Genomic DNA, 23,056 nt, shown 5'->3' with positions numbered 1-23,056 from the left:
CCCTCCTCTCGGGGCTGCCCTGAACGCGCCTGTCTCTTCTCCTGCCGCTCGGTACCGGTTATAATCCTCTGTGGGAGACAGCGGTAACCGGGAGCGGGCTCTATAAGTTATCATTATATTATAATGCCGGTATATCTGTCTGTGTTTCCGGTTTTCTGCGGTCACTCAGGTCAGGCATTATTGTAGACACCCCGGTCTCTGAGAGGAGAAGACCCGGCGGCGGCCCGCGGCCTGTCAGTGTCACCCAGGACAACATGGCGGCTGTGCGGAGCATCGGAGCGCTGAGCCGGCTGGGCGGGAGGACAGGTACCGGGGAGCGGGCTGACAGGGGTGGGGGCTCAGGGACCGGGCTGACAGGGGAGGTAGCCGGTGATGGGCGGGTGCAGTGCCCGGCATGTAGGCGCCATGTGTGCAGGAGAGCTGTGTACACTATGGAGCACAGAGGAGAGGACTGGCTTCCCTATGACAACTCTGCCTGTCCAGCCTTATATATAGAAGTGTGAATTGGATTTGGCTCCCAGCAGCTGCACCAGTTATATCAACGGGTGGCGGTGACAGGGAGTGTTATCATAGGGTCTGTGAGTGTGAGGCATCGGATGATGGGGGGGCTGTGTAGGATGATGGGGGGGGGGCTGTGTAGGATGATGGGGGGGGGGGGGGGCTGTGTAGGATGATGGGGGGGGGGGGGGCTGTGTAGGATGATGGGGGGGGGGGGCTGTGTAGGATGATGGGGGGGGGGGGCTGTGTAGGATGATGGGGGGGGGGGGGCTGTGTAGGATGATGGGGGGGGGGGGGGTGGGTAGGATGATGGGGGGGGGGGGCTGTGTAGGATGGTGGGGGGGGGCTGTGTAGGATGATGGGGGGGGGGGGCTGTGTAGGATGATGGGGGGGGGGCTGTGTAGGATGATGGGGGGGGGGGCTGTGTAGGATGATGGGGGGGGGCTGTGTAGGATGATGGGGGGGGGCTGTGTAGGATGATGGGGGGGGGTGTAGGATGATGGGGGGGGGGTGTAGGATGATGGGGGGGGTGTAGGATGATGGGGGGGGGTGTAGGATGATGGGGGGGGTGTAGTATGATGGGGGGGGTGTAGGATGATGGGGGGGGGTGTAGGATGATGGGGGGGGGTGTAGGATGATGGGGGGGGGGGCTGTGTAGGATGATGGGGGGGGGGGCTGTGTAGGATGATGGGGGGGGGGCTGTGTAGGATGATGGGGGGGGGGCTGTGTAGGATGATGGGGGGGGGGGGGGGCTGTGTAGGATGATGGGGGGGGCTGTGTAGGATGATGGGGGGGCTGTGTAGGATGATGGGGGGGGGGGGCTGTGTAGGATGATGGGGGGGGGGGGCTGTGTAGGATGATGGGGGGGGGCTGTGTAGGATGATGGGGGGGGGGCTGTGTAGGATGATGGGGGGGGGCTGTGTAGGATGATGGGGGGGGGGCTGTGTAGGATGATGGGGGGGGGGCTGTGTAGGATGATGGGGGGGGGCTGTGTAGGATGATGGGGGGGGGCTGTGTAGGATGATGGGGGGGGTGTAGGATGATGGGGGGGGGGGCTGTAGGATGATGGGGGGGGGGGCTGTGTAGGATGATGGGGGGGGGTGTAGGATGATGGGGGGGGCTGTGTAGGATGATGGGGGGGGCTGTGTAGGATGATGGGGGGGGGCTGTGTAGGATGATGGGGGGGGGGGGGCTGTGTAGGATGATGGGGGGGGGGGGCTGTGTAGGATGATGGGGGGGGGGGGCTGTGTAGGATGATGGGGGGGGGCTGTGTAGGATGATGGGGGGGGGGGCTGTGTAGGATGATGGGGGGGGGCTGTGTAGGATGATGGGGGGGGGTGTAGGATGATGGGGGGGGGTGTAGGATGATGGGGGGGGTGTAGGATGATGGGGGGGGGGTGTAGGATGATGGGGGGGGGGTGTAGGATGATGGGGGGGGGGGTGTAGGATGATGGGGGGGGCTGTGTAGGATGATGGGGGGGGGCTGTGTAGGATGATGGGGGGGGGCTGTGTAGGATGATGGGGGGGGGGCATTGTAGTATGATGGGGGGGTGTGGGATGATGGGGGGGGGGGTGGGATGATGGGGGGGGGGTGTGTGTGTGTAGGATGATGGGGGGGGGGGCTGTGTAGGATGATGGGGGGGGTGTGTGTGTGTAGGATGATGGGGGGGGGGGGGATGATGGGGGGGGGTGTGTGTGTGTAGGATGATGGGGGGGGGGGGGTGGGATGATGGGGGGGGGTGTGTGTGTGTAGGATGATGGGGGGGGGGGGATGATGGGGGGGGGGTGTGTGTGTGTAGGATGATGGGGGGGGGGGGGTGGGATGATGGGGGGGGGTGTGTGTGTGTAGGATGATGGGGGGGGGGCTGTGTAGGATTTTGGGAGGGGTGTGTGTAGGATGATGGGGGGGGAGGGGTGTAGATTGATGGGGGGGGGGCTGTGTAGGATGATGGGGGGGGGGCTGTGTAGGATGATGGGTGTAATGCTCCTTTCTAATTCGCGCAGTACAAATAATATCAGGTTATTTTGCTCTATAGATATTTTATTCTCTGTAACTACAAATCCCAGCATCCACTGGCCACCTGCTGCCCACCCAACGAGACTACAAATCCCAGCATCCACTGGGATGACACACTACATCCATCCTTGATGACACACTACAACTCCCAGCATGCAGAAATGTAGTCATGCAAAAGCAAGTGAATGACCCCCAGCATGCCCGGTGTTACAGAGGGCAGGACCTCAGCGTCTCTAGTGATGGGGGAGTCCCCTCTTCTTACCTGACCGCCCTCCCCTCCCCCGCTGTGACCTTGGGTGATGGGTCAGTGGTCGCTGCTGCCCCCTACAGGTTATTAATACCCTACAGAATAGATATAATCCCCACAGGGGCCCCGGCTGCAGGTGACACATGGCCGCTCCTATAGGGATGTACAGGCCCAGTGCTCCTGCTGAGGCCCCCAGACTGTTTGACTCCTGAGACCCCTCCCCCCGGCCCAGACCTTGCTGCCCCCTGTGTGACCCCTGAGACCCACCCCAGACCTTGCTGCCCCCTGTGTGACCCCTGAGACCCACCCCAGACCTTGCTGCCCCCTGTGTGAACCACCAGACCTTGCTGCCCCCTGTGTTACACCTGAGCCCCCCCAGACCTCGCTGCCCCTGTGTGACCCCTGAGACTCACCATAACTCGCTGCCCCCTGTGTGACCCGTGAGCCCAACCCCCCCCCCCCCCGGACCTCGCTGCCCCCTGTGTTATCCTTGATCCTGGACCTCGCTGCCCCCTGTGTTATCCCTGATACCCCCCCTGTGTTATCCCTGATACCCCCCCTGTGTTATCCCTGATACCCCCCCTGTGTTATCCCTGATACCCCCCCTGTGTTATCCCTGATACCCCCCCTGTGTTATCCCTGATACCCCCCCTGTGTTATCCCTGATACCCCCCCTGTGTTATCCCTGATACCCCCCCTGTGTTATCCCTGATACCCCCCCTGTGTTATCCCTGATACCCCCCCTGTGTTATCCCTGATACCCCCCCTGTGTTATCCCTGATACCCCCCCTGTGTTATCCCTGATACCCCCCCTGTGTTATCCCTGATACCCCCCCTGTGTTATCCCTGATACCCCCCCTGTGTTATCCCTGATACCCCCCCTGTGTTATCCCTGATACCCCCCCTGTGTTATCCCTGATACCCCCCCTGTGTTATCCCTGATACCCCCCCTGTGTTATCCCTGATACCCCCCCTGTGTTATCCCTGATACCCCCCCTGTGTTATCCCTGATACCCCCCCTGTGTTATCCCTGATACCCCCCCTGTGTTATCCCTGATACCCCCCCTGTGTTATCCCTGATACCCCCCCTGTGTTATCCCTGATACCCCCCCTGTGTAGCCCCCCATTCCGGCTGTATGGAGGACACGCTGACCTCTATGTCTCTGCTGTGCCGGTGTAACAGTGTGGAGCGGGGACTAATGCTGGCAATGTGCCTGGAGCTGGCATCTTACTTGCAGGGATCATCCTGATTGGTGCAAACCCCTTACACACTGGTGTGCTCACACTGGGGTATGTGTCACATGATTGCAATACCTGTAGTCTCCCCGGTTATGTATTGCAGTGCATGCGGTGGGTGGACTCTGCTGTCTTCTGGTCAGTGGCCTCTAGGTGGCGCCTCCTCACCTCTGCAGCATTATCAGCTCTGCTGTGTCAGTGTAGTTACATGTACAGGGCAAAGTGCAGGGTGTGGGTCCGGGCAGAGTACACAGCACCAGGTGACACTCCTGTATGATCTATAGGCTGCAGTGTGCCCTCTGCTGGCTGTACCCTCATATAACCTGCAGGGGGAGGGTCCTGAGAAATACACTATATATAGGCCCTGTACAGGGGGTGGGGGTCCTGAGAAATACACTATATACAGGGGGTGGGGGTCCTGTCAGATACACTATATACAGGCCCTGTACAGGGGATGGGAGTCCTGAGAAATACACTATATACAGGCCCTGTACAGGGGGTGGGGGTCCTGAGAAATACACTATATACAGGCCCTGTACAGGGGGCGGGGGTCCTGTCAGATACACTATATACAGGCCCTGTACAGGGGGCGGGGGTCCCGTCAGATACACTATATACAGGCCCTGTACAGGGGGCGGGGGTCCTGTCAGATACACTATATACCGGCCCTGTACAGGGGGCGGGGGTCCTGTCAGATACACTATATACCGGCCCTGTACAGGGGGCGGGGGTCCTGTCAGATACACTATATACAGGCCCTGTACAGGGGGCGGGGGTCCTGATAGTCCTCTGAGGGTCACAGTATGGAAGCTTTCGGATAATCTGCTGCTTCTCTGTCTTACAGGATTTACCACCAGATCTTTATCCATATCTTCTGCCCTGCTGTGTAAGTATCATGTACTTAAAGGGGATGTCCATCACTAGTCACTATGTATGTGTGTGTGTGTGTGTATATATATATATATATATATATATATATATATATATATATATATATATATATATATATATATATATATATATATAATATTATATAATCTCAAAAACAAAAAGGGAGGGCAAGGCACTACTAAAATCTATAAGGCAGGGTGCTCAACCCAATATGACATGAAAAAGCTCATACAAATCAACAAACAAAGAAAAGCCATGTCACACATGCAAGGGTGGCACTCCCCGAAAAAATTAGAGAAAGCTGCATGTAAATGTAAAGAATATAGCAAATTTTATTTTATTAGTACACAAAAGTCAAAAAAGTGCACAACATACAAATTAAAAACACTTAAAACCACAACATACATAGGTCCATGTTAAATAAACATGGAACCAGGACGAACTGACATGTGTCCATATAATAAACCCCCTATGGTAAATGATACTGACTCACAACATAAAATGATGTAAATGTGTCAAAATATGAGCAATAATGTCTCTGTAAGTAACTCAGCTCGATGGACACAAAACAGCCCAAATAGGTAAAGGGTAAAGAATGAAAACAATGTGTAGGAGTCAATAGATGGAATCAGATATCACCAGAGGGGGAGTCCATGTCAGGGTCCGAGAAACCCCACGCGTTCCGTCTCCGTCACGAGACTTTCTCAAGGGTCCTGACGGAGACGGAACGCGTGGGGTTTCTCGGACCCTGACATGGACTCCCCCTCTGGTGATATCTGATTCCATCTATTGACTCCTACACATTGTTTTCATTCTTTACCCTTTACCTATTTGGGCTGTTTTGTGTCCATCGAGCTGAGTTACTTACAGAGACATTATTGCTCATATTTTGACACATTTACATCATTTTATGTTGTGAGTCAGTATCATTTACCATAGGGGGTTTATTATATGGACACCTGAGTTACATCCTGTATTGTACCCCAGAGCTGCACTCACTATTCTGCTGGTGGGGTCACTGTGTACATACATTACATTACTGATCATGTATTATACCTCAGAGCTGTAATCCTAATCTCTGTTTTTTGTCTCTGCAGCTCGGACACATGTGAACTACGAGGTGAAGAATGATGTCGCTGTTGTCCGATTCAACACCCCAAACTCTAAGGTCAGATCCTATAGAGGGGAATGTGTGGTCTCCTCGCACTGTGTGTGTGTGTGTGTATATATATCTATATCCCCTGTATATACTGATGTGACCCTCCTCTGCCCCCTGCACAGTGTGTGTGTGTATATATATATATATATATATATATATATATATATATATATATATATATATAAACTGCTCAAAATAATAGAGAACACTCAAATAACACAAGATGACTCAAGTAAATCAAACTTCTGTGAAATCGTACTGTCCTCTTGGGCCCGTTCACACTACCGAGTCTGCGCGGAGACATGACATGTCAATTCTTTGAACAGAGAGTCGGGGCGCACGAGATCTCCCATTGAAAGAGATAGCAGGTGGGATTCGGAATGATTCCATAGTGTGAACGAGTCCTTAGGAAGCAAAACTGACTGACAATCACTGTCACCTGCTGTTGCTGTGCAAATAGAATAGACAACAGGTGGAAATTATTGGCAATCAGCAAGACCCCTCAATAACGGAGGGTCCTGCAGGTGGGGGCCACACACCACTGCTCACTACCTAGGCTTTCTGGCTGATGTTTGGTCACTTATGAATGTTGCTGGTGCTTTCACACTCGTGGTAGGATGAGACGGACTCTACAACCCACACAGGTGGCTCAGGTAGTGCAGCTCATCCAGGATGGCACATCAATGTGAACTGTAAGAAGGTTTGCTGTGTCTGTCAGCGTAGTGTCCAGAGGCTGGAGGCTACCAGGAGACATGGAGGAGGCCGTAGTGAGCAGAGGCTGGAGGCTACCAGGAGACAGGCAGTACACCAGGAGACGTGGAGGAGGCCGTAGTGTGTGGAGGCTACCAGGAGACAGGCCGGTACACCAGGAGACGTGGAAAAGGCTGTAGTGTCCAGAGGCTGGAGACACTACCAGGAGACGTGGAGGAGGCTGTAGTGTCCAGAGGCTGGAGGAGCTACCAGGAGACGTGGAAGAGGCCGTAGTGTCCAGAGGCTGGAGGAGCTACCAGGAGACGTGGAAGAGGTCGTAGTGTCCAGAGGCTGGAGGTGCTACCAGGAGACAGGCCAGTACACCAGGAGACGTGGAGGAGGCCGTAGTGTGCAGAGGCTGGAGGCTACCAGGAGACAGGTCGGTACACCAGGAGACATGGAGGAGGCCGTAGTGTGCAGAGGCTGGAGGCTACCAGGAGAAGTGGAAGAGGCTGTAGTGTCCAGAGGCTGGAGGTGCTACCAGGAGACATGGAGGAGGCTGTAGTGGCCAGAGGCTGGAGGCTACCAGGAGAAATGGAGGAGGCCATAGTGTCCAGAGGCTGGAGGCTACCAGGAGAAATGGAGGAGGCCGTAGTGTCCAGAGGCTGGAGACACTACCAGGAGACAGGCCGGTACACCAGGAGACGTGGAGGAGGCCGTAGTGTCCAGAGGCTGGAGACACTACCAGGAGACAGGCCAGTACACCAGGAGACGTGGAGGAGGCCGTAGTGTCCAGAGGCTGGAGGCTACCAGGAGACAGGCCGGTACACCAGGAGACGTGGAGGAGGCTGTAGTGTGCAGAGGCTGGAGGGGCTACCAGGAGACAGGCCAGTATACCAGGAGACATGGAGGAGGCCGTAGTGTCCAGAGGCTGGAGGCTACCAGGAGACATGGAGGAGGCCATAGTGTCCAGAGGCTGGAGGTGCTACCAGGAGACAGGCAAATACACCAGGAGACATGGAGGAGGCTGTAGGAGGCAACAAACCAGCAGCAGGACCGTTACTTCCGCCTTTGTGCAAGGAGGACCAGGAGGAGCACAGCCAGAGCTCTGCACAATGTCCTCCAGCAGCCACAAATCTGCATGTGTCTGCACAAACGGTTAGATACAAACTCCATAAGGATGGAATGAGAGCGCAACGTCCACAGATGGGGGGGGGGGGGGGGGTGCTCACAGCCCAACACCGTGTAGGATGCTTGACATTTGCCAGAGAACCCCAGGATTGGCAGATTGACCACTGGTGCCCCCTGTGCTCCTCACAGAGCAGGATGACACTGAGCTCATCTGTAGGCAGCTGCAGGGAGTCTTGCTCACTGCTGGAGGCCATTGAGCCACGTGAGTGTATTATCCTTAACCTATTAGGGACGCACTGCCGGAGTGCCACAATCTTCTGTTTCCCCTGCACTTGCCTATGGTTTGTTTCCCCTGAAGAGTATTGGAACAAAACACTTGTGTCGGCAGTAGAGGAAGGTAAAGTGTAGGGTAAGTGGCATTAGTGTTAGTACGGGGCAGGGGCCGTCCTTGTTAGGGCGATCACCCGCTACTCCCTGGGCCAGTAGGGGTAGTGTGGGGCCCCTGTCAGGGCATACTAGGGCCCAGTGCTCCCACTGCCTGTGAGCAAGATCTATGCCTGTGTTACCTGACCTGACAAGATTAGCAAGTATATAGTGACACATATAGCGTCTATCAGTTTATGGGGTCAGCAGGCACAAGGATCTGTATATATCTTGGAATTTTGGACGTCTTTTCCGTTGGGTTTGATGGAGGTGATTCACACATGAGGTGTTCTTTGGTTATTTTAATGTGAATGTTAAATGTTAAGTTTTAGAGGATCCTATCTGTGATTATAGCACATACAAGGCATCTTTTTGTCTAATATATGTTGGACTTTGCTGTGAGAATCAGAGCTGTGCAGGAGGACAGAGACAAACTTTATATACATCAGTGGGTATAGCAGAGTGTGAGTGCAGGCACATTATAGCAGCAGTGCTTATAGCTGAGTGTGAGTGCAGGCACATTATAGCAGCAGTGGGTATAGCAGAGTGTGAGTGCAGGCACATTATAGCAGCAGTGGGTATAGCAGAGTGTGAGTGCAGGCACATTATAGCAGCAGTGCTTATAGCTGAGTGTGAGTGCAGGCACATTATAGCAGCAGTGCGTATAGCTGAGTGTGAGTGCAGGCATAATATAGCAGTGTGTATAGCTGAGTGTGAGTGCTGGCACATTATAGCAGCAGTGCGTATAGCTGAGTGTGAGTGCAGGCATAGTATAGCAGTGTGTATAGCTGAGTGTGAGTGCAGGCACATTATAGCAGCAGTGGGTATAGCTGAGTGTGAGTGCAGGCATAATATAGCAGTGTGTATAGCTGAGTGTGAGTGCAGGCACATAGCTGCAGTGTGTATAGCTGAGTGTGAGTGCAGGCACATTATAGCAGGAAGGGAGAGAATGGGAAACACAAGGGCTGACAGAGACTGCAAGAAGGAATGAGCATGGCCGATGTGGGCACATACATGCAGCGCTCTCTGTCTGGGGAGAGAGGGGTTACAGCTATGAAGAGATTACCTCCACAGTCCTGTCCCCTGATGTAAGCCCCAGCCTGAAGTGGATCTGCTGTGGTTTTGAAGGTGAGGGAGACTTCCTGGGTCAGAGTACAGGGCTGGAGACCCCACTATGCAGGCCATGCCCCTCCCCCACTCCCCCTCCCACCCAGTACAGGGAGCTCTTACACCAAAGCAATGCTCTCACACCAAGTCACTATTCTGAAAAACTGTGAGCTCTTAAACCAAAACGCTCTTAATCCAAGTTACTCTTAAACCAAGGTACCACTGTATCTATCTCCCCTGTATAACCTGACTCTCCTCTGCCCCCTGCAGGTGAACACACTGTCCCGGCAGCTCCAGGCGGAGTTCAGTGATGTGATGAATGAGATTTGGGCCAATGATGCAGTGAAGAGCGCCGTCCTCATCTCCGCCAAACCCGGCTGCTTCATCGCTGGGGCCGACATCAAGTGAGTCCTCCTACCTGTGTATTATAACCCTCATCCTCCGGCCGTGCTCTCACTCCTCTGTCTCTCCTCCAGCATGATCGAGTCCTGTAAGAGCGCTCAGGAGGTCTCGCAGCTGTCTCAGTCTGGACAGAAGATGTTCGAAAAGCTTGAAAAGTCTCCGAAACCCATTGTGGCTGCGATCAATGGCTCCTGCCTTGGCGGAGGGCTGGAGGTATGTACCAGGACTGTACACCGGGGGCGCTGTGCTGCTTATATATGTATATACTCATGTATGTACCAGGACTGTACACTGGGGGCGCTGTGCTTATATATCTATATACACATGTATGTACCAGGACTGTACACCGGGGGCGCTGTGCTTATATATCTATATACACATGTATGTACCAGGACTGTACACCGGGGGCGCTGTGCTTATATATCTATATACACATGTATGTACCAGGACTGTACACCGGGGGCGCTGTGCTTATATATCTATATACACATGTATGTCCCAGGACTGTACACCGGGGGCGCTGTGCTTATATATCTATATACACATGTATGTACCAGGACTGTACACCGAGGGCGCTGTGCTTGTATATCTATATAAACATGTATGTACCCGGACTGTACACCGGGGGCGCTGTGCTGCTTATATATCTATATACTCATGTATGTACCAGGACTGTACACCGGGGGCGCTGTGCTGCTTATATATCTATATACTCATGTATGTACCAGGACTGTACACCGGGGGCGCTGTGCTGCTTATATATCTATATACACATGTATGTACCAGGACTGTACACCGGGGGCGCTGTGCTTATATATCTATATACACATGTATGTACCAGGACTGTACACCGGGGGCGCTGTGCTGCTTATATATCTATATACTCATGTATGTACCCGGACTGTACACCGGGGGCGCTGTGCTGCTTATATATCTATATACACATGTATGTACCAGGACTGTACACCGGGGGCGCTGTGCTGCTTATATATCTATATACTCATGTATGTACCCGGACTGTACACCGGGGGCGCTGTGCTTATATATCTATATACACATGTATGTACCAGGACTGTACACCGGGGGTGCTGTGCTTATATATCTATATACACATGTATGTACCAGGACTGTACACCGGGGGCGCTGTGCTGCTTATATATCTATATACTCATGTATGTACCCGGACTGTACACCGGGGGCGCTGTGCTTATATATCTATATACACATGTATGTACCAGGACTGTACACCGGGGGCGCTGTGCTTATATATCTATATACACATGTATGTACCAGGACTGTACACCGGGGGCGCTGTGCTTATATATCTATATACACATGTATGTACCAGGACTGTACACCGAGGGCGCTGTGCTTGTATATCTATATAAACATGTATGTACCCGGACTGTACACCGGGGGCGCTGTGCTGCTTATATATCTATATACTCATGTATGTACCAGGACTGTACACCGGGGGCGCTGTGCTGCTTATATATCTATATACACATGTATGTACCAGGACTGTACACCGGGGGCGCTGTGCTGCTTATATATCTATATACTCATGTATGTACCAGGACTGTACACCGGGGGCGCTGTGCTTATATATCTATATACACATGTATGTACCTGGACTGTACACCGGGGGGCGCTGTGCTGCTTATATATCTATATACTCATGTATGTACCAGGACTGTACACCGGGGGCGCTGTGCTTATAGATCTATATACTCATGTATGTACCAGGACTGTACACCGGGGGCGCTGTGCTTATATATCTATATACACATGTATGTACCCGGACTGTACACTGGGGGAGGGGGGGCGCTGTACTCCTTACACTGTACACCGGGGGGGGGGGGGGCGCTGTACTCCTTACACTGTACACCGGGGGGGGGGGGGGGGGGGGGGCGCTGTACTCCTTACACTGGACACCGGGGGGGGGGGGGGGGGGGCGCTGTACTCCTTACACTGGACACCGGGGGGGGGGGGGGGGGGGCGCTGTACTCCTTACACTGGACACCGGGGGGGGGGGGGGGGGGCGCTGTACTCCTTTACACTGGACACGGGGGGGGGGGGGGGGCGCTGTACTCCTTACACTGGACACCGGGGGGGCGCTGTACTCCTTACACTGTACACCGGGGGGGGGGGGGGGGCGCTGTACTCCTTACACTGTACACCGGGGGGGGAGGGGGGGCGCTACTCCTTACACTGGACACCGGGGGGGCGCTGTACTCCTTACACTGGACACCGGGGGGGCGCTGTACTCCTTACACTGTACACCGGGGGGGGGGGGGGGGGCGCTGTACTCCTTACACTGTACACCGGGGGGGGGAGGGGGGGCGCTACTCCTTACACTGGACACCGGGGGGGCGCTGTACTCCTTACACTGGACACCGGGGGGGCGCTGTACTCCTTACACTGGACACCGGGGGGGCGCTGTACTCCTTACACTGGACACCGGGGGGCGCTGTACTCCTTACACTGGACACCGGGGGGGCGCTGTACTCCTTACACTGGACACCGGGGGGGCGCTGTACTCCTTAACACTGGACACCGGGGGGGGGCGCTGTACACCGGGGGGGGGGCGCTGTACTCCTTACACTGGACACCGGGGGGCGCTGTACTCCTTACACTGGACACCGGGGGGGCGCTGTACTCCTTACACTGGACACCGGGGGGGGCGCTGTACTCCTTACACTGGACACCGGGGGGGCGCTGTACTCTTTACACTGTACACCGGGGGGGGCGCTGTACTCCTTACACTGGACACCGGGGGGGCGCTGTACTCCTTACACTGTACACCGGGGGGGCATCGTGCTCCTTACACTGTACACCGGGGGGGCGCCGTACTCCTTACACTGGACACCGGGGGGGCGCTGTACTCCTTACACTGGACACCGGGGGGCGCTGTACTCCTTACACTGGACACCGGGGGGCGCTGTACTCCTTACACTGGACACCGGGGGGCGCCGTGCTCCTTGTTTATCTGTATGCTCATGTCTGCTGTTCTCTCCAGGTGGCCATCGCCTGCCATTACCGTGTGGCTACTAAAGATAAGAAGACGGTGCTGGGGACCCCCGAGGTCCTGCTGGGGCTGCTGCCGGGTGCCGGGGGGACTCAGCGACTCCCTAAGATGGTAAGTGACGTGTAGTGACCCCCCCCCCCCCCATCCTCCGGATCATGGATCTCATCTCCTCTGTCCTCCTCTAGCTCGGGCTTCCGGCCTCCTTTGACGTCATACTGACCGGCAGGAACATCCGCGCTGACAAAGCCAAGAAGATGGGGCTGGTGGATCAGCTAGTGGACCCCCTGGGTGAGTGCCGGCGTCCGTCGCTGTGGCTGCTCTGGGGGGGGGGGGGGGAGTGGCGTTTACAGTGACTGTGGCTGCTCCGTGGGGGAGTGCCGGCATCCGTCGTTGCTGTGGCTGCTCCGTGGGGGAGTGCCGGCGGCCGTCGTCGCTGTGGCTGCTCCGTGGGGGAGTGCCGGCGTCGCTGTGGCTGCTCCAGGTTTGGGGGGGGGGGGTTGGTGGTCCTTACTGTGGGGGGAGGGTCCTGGCCTTTCCTCCTGACTCTTCTGTATATGATATCAGGTCCCGGTGTGAAGAGTCCGGAGGAGCGCACTATGGAGTACCTTGAGGAGGTGGCCGTGGACTTCGCCAGAGGAATCGCCAACAAGAAGGTCTCCCTGAAGAAGCAGAAGGGGCTGGTAGCAAGTAAGAGAGAACTTCTATAATGTAGCTATCAGGGCATGCTGGGAGTTGTAGTTTTAAGCAGCTGAAGGGCCCCTGGGAGCACAGACCATAGAGTCCTGTAGGTATGTGGTATGTGCTGCCCCCTAGTGATCAGTGTCAGTACTGCAGGACTCTGTACAGTATTATGTGCTGCCCCCTAGTGATCAGTGTCAGTACTGCAGGACTCTGTACAGTATTATGCGCTGACCCCTAGTGATCAGTGTCAGTACTGCAGGACTCTGTACAGTATTATGCGCTGCCCCCTAGTGATCAGTGTCAGTACTGCAGGACTCTGTACAGTATTATGCGCTGACCCCTAGTGATCAGTGTCAGTACTGCAGGACTCTGTACAGTATTATGCGCTGACCCCTAGTGACCAGTGTCAGTACTGCAGGACTCTGTACAGTATTATGTGCTGACCCCTAGTGACCAGTGTCAGTACTGCAGGACTCTGTACAGTATTATGCGCTGACCCCTAGTGACCAGTGTCAGTACTGCAGGACTCTGTACAGTATTATGCGCTGACCCCTAGTGATCCGTGTCAGTACTGCGGGATTTTTTTTTTCCCTGTACATTGTCTTTGGTATTGGTGCCCCCCGGGGTTATGTGACAGGTATTAGAGTACGATGGTGTTGCTCCGCTCAGCCTGTCTGCTCCTTTCCAGAGATCACAGACTACGTCATGTCCGTCCCATATGTAAGGCAGCAAATCTACAAGATGGTGGAGAAGAAAGTGAGAAAACAAACGAAGGGTCTGTACCCGGCCCCCCTGAAGATAATCGAGGTGAGAGATGTCAGGGTGCAGCAGGGCACTGCCATGTTGACGACACTAGCTGACCCCCCCCCCTTCTCCTGATGTGTCCTGACAGGTGGTGCGCACCGGGGTGGAGCAGGGCTCAGAAGCTGGATACTTGGCAGAGTCTCAGGTATGTGACCGTATGTATGACTGCTAGGCGTGGAATTACAGCATGGTGACATCTAGGGGTGGAGTGCGGTAATACAGCATGGTGACATCTAGGGGTGGAGTGCGGTAATACAGCATGGTGACAGTACAATCATTGGTTCTCATGACTTCTCCCGCTCTGGTGTCTCTTCTCCCGGCAGAGGTTCGGGGAGCTGGCCATGACCAGTGAGTCCAGAGCGCTTATCGGCCTTTACCACGGCCAGGTCCAGTGCAAGAAGAACAAGTTTGGCACTCCGCAGAAAGAAGTTAGGTGAGTGATTATAGTCCAGGGGACTGAGAGTGGGCTCTGTATGCTGTGTACGGGCAGGGGGGGACGTTACAGTGAGGTGTGCTGACCTCTGTACACTGTGTATAGACCGGCTGATGCTTGGCTGACCTCTGTACGCTGTGTATAGACCGGCTGATGCTTGGCTGACCTCTGTACACTGTGTATAGACCGGCTGATGCTTGGCTGACCTCTGTACACTGTGTATAGACCGGCTGATGCTTGGCTGACCTCTGTACACTGTGTATAGACCGGCTGATGCTTGGCTGACCTCTGTACACTGTGTATAGACCGGCTGATGCTTGGCTGACCTCTGTACACTGTGTATAGACCGGCTGATGCTTGGCTGACCTCTGTACACTGTGTATATACCGGCTGATGCTTGACTGACCTCTGTACGCTGTGTATAGACCGGCTGATGCTTGGCTGACCTCCTGTACACTGTGTATAGACCGGCTGATGCTTGGCTGACCTCTGTACACTGTGTATAGACCGGCTGATGCTTGGCTGACCTCCTGTACACTGTGTATAGACCGGCTGATGCTTGACTGACCTCTGTACACTGTGTATGAGGATGCGGATGTGTCCGGGCCTCCATGACTATGTTCTGTGTGCTTACAGGAGTCTGGCCATCCTGGGTGCGGGGCTGATGGGCGCCGGCATCGCTCAGGTCTCTGTGGATAAAGGTATCAAGACCATCCTGAAGGACACCACTGTGGAAGGACTGGGCCGAGGACAACAGCAAGTGTTCAAAGGGTGAGGAGGGGGCCGCTGAGGCATGGGACGGCTCTGTGACTGTATACTGTTTACTTCTCAGAGCTGAGGGTTTGTTACACTTGGATCTCCCTGTGTTATAGAAATTCAGGCTGATAGTTCTGCATCTGATACTGATTTGTGTAGCTGGACACAGTTGTAACAGACCTCAGCTGTGAGGCGTCGGACTCTTTATGACTCTGTATGACGTGTCGTCTCCCTCCTCCCGCAGCCTCAATGATAAGGTGAAGAAAAGGAGCATCACCTCCTTTGAGCGGGACAGCATCATGAGTAACCTGACCGGCCAGCTGGACTACAATGGCTTCCAGAGCGCTGACATGGTGATAGAGGCCGTGTTCGAGGACATCAAGATCAAACACAAAGTCCTGCAGGAGGTGGAAGCTGTGAGTGTCGCCCCCTGTGTCCTGCGCCCGGCATTACACTGATACAGCTCTGCTCCTCCTCCCCTGCACCCGGCATTACACTGATACAGCTCTGCTCCTCCTCCCCTGCACCCGGCATTACACTGATACAGCTCTGCTCCTCCTCCGCTGCACCCGGCATTACACTGATACAGCTCTGCTCCTCCTCCCCTGCACCCGGCATTACACTGATACAGCTCTGCTCCTCCTCCGCTGCACCCGGCATCACACTGATACAGCTCTGCTCCTCCTCCCCTGCACCCGGCATTACACTGATACAGCTCTGCTCCTCCTCCGCTGCACCCGGCATTACACTGATACAGCTCTGCTCCTCCTCCGCTGCACCCGGCATTACACTGATACAGCTCTGCTCCTCCTCCGCTGCACCCGGCATTACACTGATACAGCTCTGCTCCTCCTCCCCTGCACCCGGCATTACACTGATACAGCTCTGCTCCTCCTCCCCTGCACCCGGCATTACACTGATACAGCTCTCCTCCTCCTCCCCTGCACCCGGCATTACACTGATACAGCTCTTCTTTTCCAGGTCACCCCTCCACACTGTATATTCGCCAGTAACACGTCCGCACTCCCCATCTCTCAGATCGCTGCCGTTAGTAAGAGACCAGACAAGGTGAGTGCTGTCTGTTCCCTCGTTGTGCTGTGTCCTCCCTCCTCCTGATATCTGTAGTATGGAGGATGGAGCCGGGTGCTGTGTCCTCCCTCCTCCATGAGTTATATTATAAGACTCCTCTCTCCCTCAGGTGGTAGGAATGCACTACTTCTCTCCTGTGGATAAGATGCAGCTATTGGAAATCATCACAACAGATAAGACGTCCCAGGACACCGCGGCCTCTGCTGTAGCTGTGGGGCTCAAGCAGGGGAAGGTCATCATTGTGGTGAAGGTAAGAACATGGGCCGACTGTATGACAGCACATCACTGCCACCTAGTGACCAGCTACAGGTACAACCACACAGGGTGTAAGATATATATAGATCTATAGATATACACTCACCGGCCACTTTATTAGGTACACCTGTCCAACTGCACGTTACCACTTAATTTCTAATCAGCCAATCACATGGCGGCAACTCATTTAGGCATGTAGACATGGTCAAGACAATCTCCTGCAGTTCAAACCGAGCATCAGTATGGGGAAGAAAGGAGATTTGAGGCCTTTGAACGTGGCATGGTTGTTGGTGCCAGAAGGGCTGGTCTGAGTATTTCAGAAACTGCTGATCTACTGGGATTTTCACGCACAACCATCTCTAGGGTTTACAGAGAATGGTCCGAAAAAGAAAAACCATCCAGTGAGCGGCAGTTCTGTGGGCGGAAATGCCTTGTTGATGCCAGAGGTCAGAGGAGAATGGGCAGACTGGTTCCAGCTGATAGAAAGGCAACAGTGACTCAAATAGCCAACCGTTACACCCAAGGTAGGCAGAAGAGCATCTCTGAACGCACAGTACGGCCAACTATGAGGCAGATGGGCTACAGCAGCAGAAGACCACACCGGGTGCCACTCCGCTCAGCTAAGAACAGGAAACTGAGGCTACAATTTGCACAAGCTCATCGAAATTGGACAGTAGAAGATTGGAAAAACGTTGCCTGGTCTGATGAGTCTCAATTTCTGCTGCGACATTCGGATGGTAGGGTCAGAATTTGGCGTCAACAACATGAAAGCATGAATCCATCCTGCCTTGTATCAACGGTTCAGGCTGGTGGTGGTGGGGTCATGGTGTGGGGAATATTTTCTTGGCACTCTTTGGGCCCCTTGGTACCAATTGAGCATCGTTGCAACGCCACAGCCTACCTGAGTATTGTTGCTGACCATGTCCATCCCTTTATGACCACAATGGACCCAACATCTGATGGCTACTTTCAGCAGGATCATGCGCCATGTCATAAAGCTAGAATCATCTCAGACTGGTTTCTTGAACATGACAATGAGGTCACTGTACTCCAATGGCCTCCACAGTCACCAGATCTCAATCCAATAGAGCATCTTTGGGATGTGGTGGAACGGGAGATTGGCATCATGGATGTGCAGCCGACAAATCTGCGGCAACTGTGTGATGTCATCATGTCACTATGGACCAAAATCTCTGAGGAAGCTTCCAGCACCTTGTTGTATCTATGCCACCAAGAATTGGGGCAGTTCTGAAGACAAAAGGGCGTCCAACCCGTTACTAGCATGGTGTACCTAATAAAGTGGCCGGTGAGTTTGTGTGTGTGTGTGTGTATATATATATATAAAATATATATATATATATATATATATATATATATATATATATATATATATATATATATATATATAATATATATAATGAGAGAGACCCCCACAGCAACAGAATAGTGAGTGCAGCTCTGGAGTAAAATACAGGATGTAACTCAGAATCAGTAATGTATGTATACAGTGACTCCACCAGCAGGATAGTGAGTGCAGCTCTGCAGTATATAGCTGGTAGGCAGTAGTGTCTGCTGGGGCTGGTGACCTGTATCTTTTTTACACCATTCATGCGTCTTAAGAAACAATCCTGTGTCCCGCTGTTATGGCCTCCTGGGGTTTTTTGCCCTCTCACCCGCTCCTCCTCCCTCTTTCTCTTCTCTCAGGATGGACCAGGATTTTACACCACCCGGTGTTTGGCTCCTATGATGGCGGAGGTTGTTCGTGTCCTGCAGGTTGGTAGCATCGCGGCTCCTTCTAGAATGATGTCACCTGTGGGGTATGAGTGACATCACTGGGGTCTCTCTCGTCTCTTAGGAAGGTGTGGCCCCCAAGAAGCTGGACTCCCTCACCACAGGCTTTGGTTTTCCAGTGGGCGCCTCCACCTTGGCTGATGAGGTCGGCATCGATGTGGCTGCCCACGTGGCCGAGGATCTGGGCAAGGCCTTTGGAGAGAGATTTGGAGGAGGCAATGTTGACTTCCTGAAGGCCATGGTGCAGAAAGGATATCTGGGTAAGTGACAGGTCCATCATGTATTCTAGGGGCTCCAGCGCCATTCTGTGTGGGCTGGGCTGGGGCCGGTGGACCCCTGTGTGGGCTGGGGCCGGTGGACCCCTGTGTGGACTGGGCTGGGGCCGGTGGACCCCTGTGTGGACTGGGCTGGGGCCGGTGGACCCCTGTGTGGACTGGGCTGGGGCCGGTGGACCCCTGTGTGGGCTGGGCTGGGGCCGGTGGACCCCTGTGTGGACTGGGCTGGGGCCGGTGGACCCCTGTGTGGGCTGGGGCCGGTGGACCCCTGTGTGGGCTGGGCTGGGGCCGGTGGACCCCTGTGTGGGCTGGGCTGGGGCCGGTGGACCCCTGTGTGGGCTGGGCTGGGGCCGGTGGACCCCTGTGTGGGCTGGGCTGGGGCCGGTGGACCCCTGTGTGGCTGCATGTGGCGCCATGTATGTGAAGCATATCCAGTGACCTGTTCATGTTCTCCTTTCAGGCCGTAAATCTGGTAAGGGCTTCTACGTGTACCAGCAGGGGGTGAAGGAGCGAGCTGTGAACTCCGGAGCCGAGGAGATCCTGGAGAAATACAAGCTGGCGGCCCGGCCCGATGTGTAAGTGACCCCCACCGGGGCCGCTAGTAATCCTCTCTATATAGTATATCCCTGCTAGTGACGTCTCCTGTACCGATACACTGTAACAAACTGCACATGGAGACAGCGCTTAGTACATGAGATGTGTGAGGGTTACAGCTCATTGTGAGGGGACGTTCTCATGATGGCCAGCAGGGGTTTTAGGGATGAATCAACCAAACCTGGTAACAAGCTGTAGATTTCCTTCCATAAACCTAGATCCCCTTATAGTAAAAGTAACCGCTTCCCTATACTGTATACAGTCCATATTGGTGACTATAGCAACTCCTCTCGGTCTGATTGGACAGGAGGCGTCATGTGGTCTGTAGCTGCAGTAATACAGAGTATGCTTTACCCTAAACATCCACTTGGGGTCACCGCTGCATTGAGAATTAGATGATCCAAGATCTCTTAAAGGAGCCAGAAGTCTCTCTATCCATATAGTTGTTGTGTGGCCCCCCCCCCATACTGTCATGTGACTCTGCCGTTACTCCGCAGCTCCTCCGATGAAGACGTCCAGATGCGGTTGGTCACGCGCTTTGTGAATGAAGCCATCCTGTGCCTGCAGGAGGGGATCCTCAGTAACCCGGTGGAGGGCGACATCGGAGCTGTGTTCGGACTTGGCTTCCCACCGTGTCTTGGAGGTGAGTGGTGGAGACTACAGGGGATCCTGAGGATGGGAGCACATTCCTGTAGGGAAACCACCATATTACGTGGCCCTATAAGTCCGTGTAATGACAAGGGAAAAACCAAGGCCAGGTATCCATCCACAGACAGCCGCCCGGCGTATCCATCCACAGACAGCCGCCCGGCGTATCCATCCACAGACAGCCGCCCCGGGTATCTATCCACAGACAGCCGCCCCGGGTATCTATCCACAGACAGCCGCCCGGGGTATCTATCCACAGACAGCCGCCCCGGGGTATCTATCCACAGACAGCCGCCCCGGGGTATCTATCCACAGACAGCCGCCCGGCGTATCTATCCACAGACAGCCGCCCCGGGGTATCTATCCACAGACAGCCGCCCGGGGTATCTATCCACAGACAGCCGCCCGGGGTATCTATCCACAGACAGCCGCCCCGGGGTATCTATCCACAGACAGCCGCCCCGGGGTATCTATCCACAGACAGCCGCCCCGGGGTGTTGCCTCTAGCAGTGCAGTCAATGTACGGGTTTACATGTGAATCTATACTCTGGCTGCGCACATGGCGCTCATCTATTCACTGCCACTTGTTCATTTTTTGGAATTGACTGCACTGGGACCATCTCCATTCAGAACTTCTGCCATGTTCTTATAACACATCATAGTTTTCTAACGCTTTAGGTGACTCAATCCCTGCAGCTTTGTCTTATACTTGGTTTTACAGCGACTCTGTATCCAACGCCCAAATGGCTAGTACCATCCATTTGAAAGTTTAACCTTACTGGTCGTGTCTCTTAAAATGCGCCCGGTGCCTTGGTGAGGGCAAACAATTATCTTTTATTCTGTGGCAGCCAAGTCAAAGAGGTGTGGCCTCGAGTGTCTGTGCCCCAGGTCTGTGAAGCCTCTCCATTCCTCCTCCCCACCATCCAGGCAGGATTTCTATTCATCACTTGTCTAACCTGCACCTGTGACGCTACAGCCCTGGTGCAGCTTAGTTATGAATACGAGAAATCATTCCTGGGGGTGTCCCTAATGATGAGGCTGGTCGGGAGGAAGAAAGGAGAGGCGTCACAGACCTGTGGCACAGGCTCTAGGACACATCGGTTTGACTTGGCTGCCACAGTTTAAGGTTACAAACACACTTGCCGGATCTGCAGCGAGTCCCCTTGCTGCATTTTTGCAGCAAGACTCGCTGCAGATCCCAGCCCTATACTTTCAATAGAGAAACTCGCAGCAGGGATGTACATCCCTGCTGCAATTTTGTCTGCAGCCCGCCCCATTAACCCCCCAGCCGCCAGACATTATCCATTAGCTGGTCGCCGTTCCTGCTTCTTCACGCTGTCTTCACGGCCCGTCCGGCCAATCAGTGCACTGCGGCGAGGCAGTGCACTGATTGGCCAGGCGGAACGTGCCGGGAGCCGCCGAAGCAAGCAGGAGCCGGGATCAGGTATATCCTGCCTGCCCCCCTCTGCAGCCCCGATCACCCCCGGCCGCACCATTGCCACCAGCCCCTGGCCGCCTCGGGGCTGCGGGTGATCGTGCGGCCGGGGGATGGTGGCAATGGTGCAGCCTGGGGCTGCGGGCGATCGGGGCTGCAGGAGGGCGGGCAGGATACAGTATACATTACCAGGTCCCCGTTCCTGCTTGCTTCGGCAGCTCCCAACACGTTCCGCCCGGCCAGTCAGTGCGCTGCCCCACCGCAGCGCACTGATTGGCCGGGCGGTCCGAAGCAAGCAGGAACGGGGACCTGCTAATGTATAATGTCTGGCGGCCGGGGGGTCAATGGGGCGGGCTGCAGACAAAATCGCAGCAGGGATGTAGATCCCTGCTGCGATTTTGTCTTCCATTGAAAGAACAGGGGCCGGATCCGCAGCGAGTCTCGCTGCAAATACGCAGCAAGGGGACTCTCTGCAGATCCGATAAGTGTGTTTGTAACCTAAAACATGTATGGGAAACCTTCAGTCCTCCAGCTGTTGCAAAACTACAATTTCCATCATGCCTGGGCAGCCAAAGCTTTGGATGGTGCCAGAGGTTTGGTGGATACAGTATCTCTTTAATTCTTCTGTAATGTTTTAGATTTCTGCCATGTCTGATTTGTGGTGTCTCGGTCACTGACCCCCCCCCCGGCCACTTCTCTCCCCCCGCAGGTCCCTTTAGATACACAGACGCCTTTGGGGCCGGTCGCATCGTGGACAAGATGAGGAAATACGAGAATGTGTACGGTAGTCACTTCACCCCCTGCCAGCTGCTGCTCGATCACGCCAAGGACGCCAGCAAGAAGTTCCATCAGTAACCCCGGCCGCCCCGCTAGTGTCCGCACGGCCTGAGCTCCGGGTGACCGGTGAATGTATGGAGGATGGAGGCGCGGTAACCCTCGCGTGCCGTACGTGCCTTACATCTAATACCGCTCAGGCTCTAGAGAGTTTAACTTTTTTTTGCACTTAATGCCGAGAGACTTTTTAACTCTTAATGTCCCTAAGGATGAGGAGGAGGTGCTGCAGCAGCGCGTTCATTCCATGTCACGTGGACGGCGTCAATAAAACCGTTTTCAGAAATGGCCGTCACTTTCCTTTAATTCATTGATACGTTAGAGATTTTTTTTTAACTCCTGACCAATCAGAACTGCGTGGCCTGCAGGGAGGGAGCTCTGCCTGCTGTGTTCTTATACTGGTGTATATGGCCCGCTGGGTACTTCTATACTGGTGGATATGGCTACCATGTACTTATACTGGCGGATATGACCCGGTGTGCACTTATACCGGCGGATATGGGCCGCTGGGTACTTATACCGGTGGATACGACCCAGTGTGCGCTTATACTGGCGGATACAGCCCTATAAAAGAGCAGGGATACTGTATTTGGGGTTTGTGTGGGGCAGGATCATGTATGGGGGGGATCATGTTC

General features: G+C 54.5%; 1 protein-coding gene across 1 annotated transcript; it reads left to right on the top strand.

The window, feature by feature from the left end:
* The first annotated feature begins 96 nt into the window (after positions 1-96).
* HADHA (hydroxyacyl-CoA dehydrogenase trifunctional multienzyme complex subunit alpha) lies at positions 97-22,707 on the top strand. Its single transcript, XM_069973214.1, has 20 exons — positions 97-306; positions 4,843-4,884; positions 5,987-6,057; positions 9,670-9,803; positions 9,876-10,014; positions 12,821-12,940; positions 13,015-13,117; positions 13,394-13,516; positions 14,199-14,317; positions 14,403-14,459; positions 14,638-14,747; positions 15,384-15,518; positions 15,748-15,919; positions 16,485-16,571; positions 16,702-16,842; positions 18,552-18,620; positions 18,703-18,898; positions 19,374-19,488; positions 20,005-20,150; positions 22,300-22,707. The coding sequence occupies exons 1-20, from the start codon at positions 255-257 to the stop codon at positions 22,443-22,445; spliced, it is 2,277 nt and encodes a 758-aa protein (XP_069829315.1). The 5' UTR covers positions 97-254; the 3' UTR covers positions 22,446-22,707.
* Positions 22,708-23,056: the final 349 nt, after the last annotated feature.

Source organism: Dendropsophus ebraccatus, chromosome 6, assembly GCF_027789765.1.
Source record: "Dendropsophus ebraccatus isolate aDenEbr1 chromosome 6, aDenEbr1.pat, whole genome shotgun sequence".
NCBI classification, from domain to species: domain Eukaryota; kingdom Metazoa; phylum Chordata; class Amphibia; order Anura; family Hylidae; genus Dendropsophus; species Dendropsophus ebraccatus.
The sequence above is the reverse complement of the archived record's forward strand: the minus strand, read 5'-3'. Positions and strand labels throughout refer to the sequence as shown.

Bases quoted from the DNA above. Each gene is read 5' to 3' on its own strand.
- HADHA (XM_069973214.1), top strand. From the start codon at position 255: ATGGCGGCTGTGCGGAGCATCGGAGCGCTGAGCCGGCTGGGCGGGAGG. The intron at 10,015-12,820 runs GTATGTACCAGG...TGTTCTCTCCAG, and splicing joins GCCTTGGCGGAGGGCTGGAG to GTGGCCATCGCCTGCCATTA. The intron at 13,517-14,198 runs GTAAGAGAGAAC...GCTCCTTTCCAG, and splicing joins GCAGAAGGGGCTGGTAGCAA to AGATCACAGACTACGTCATG.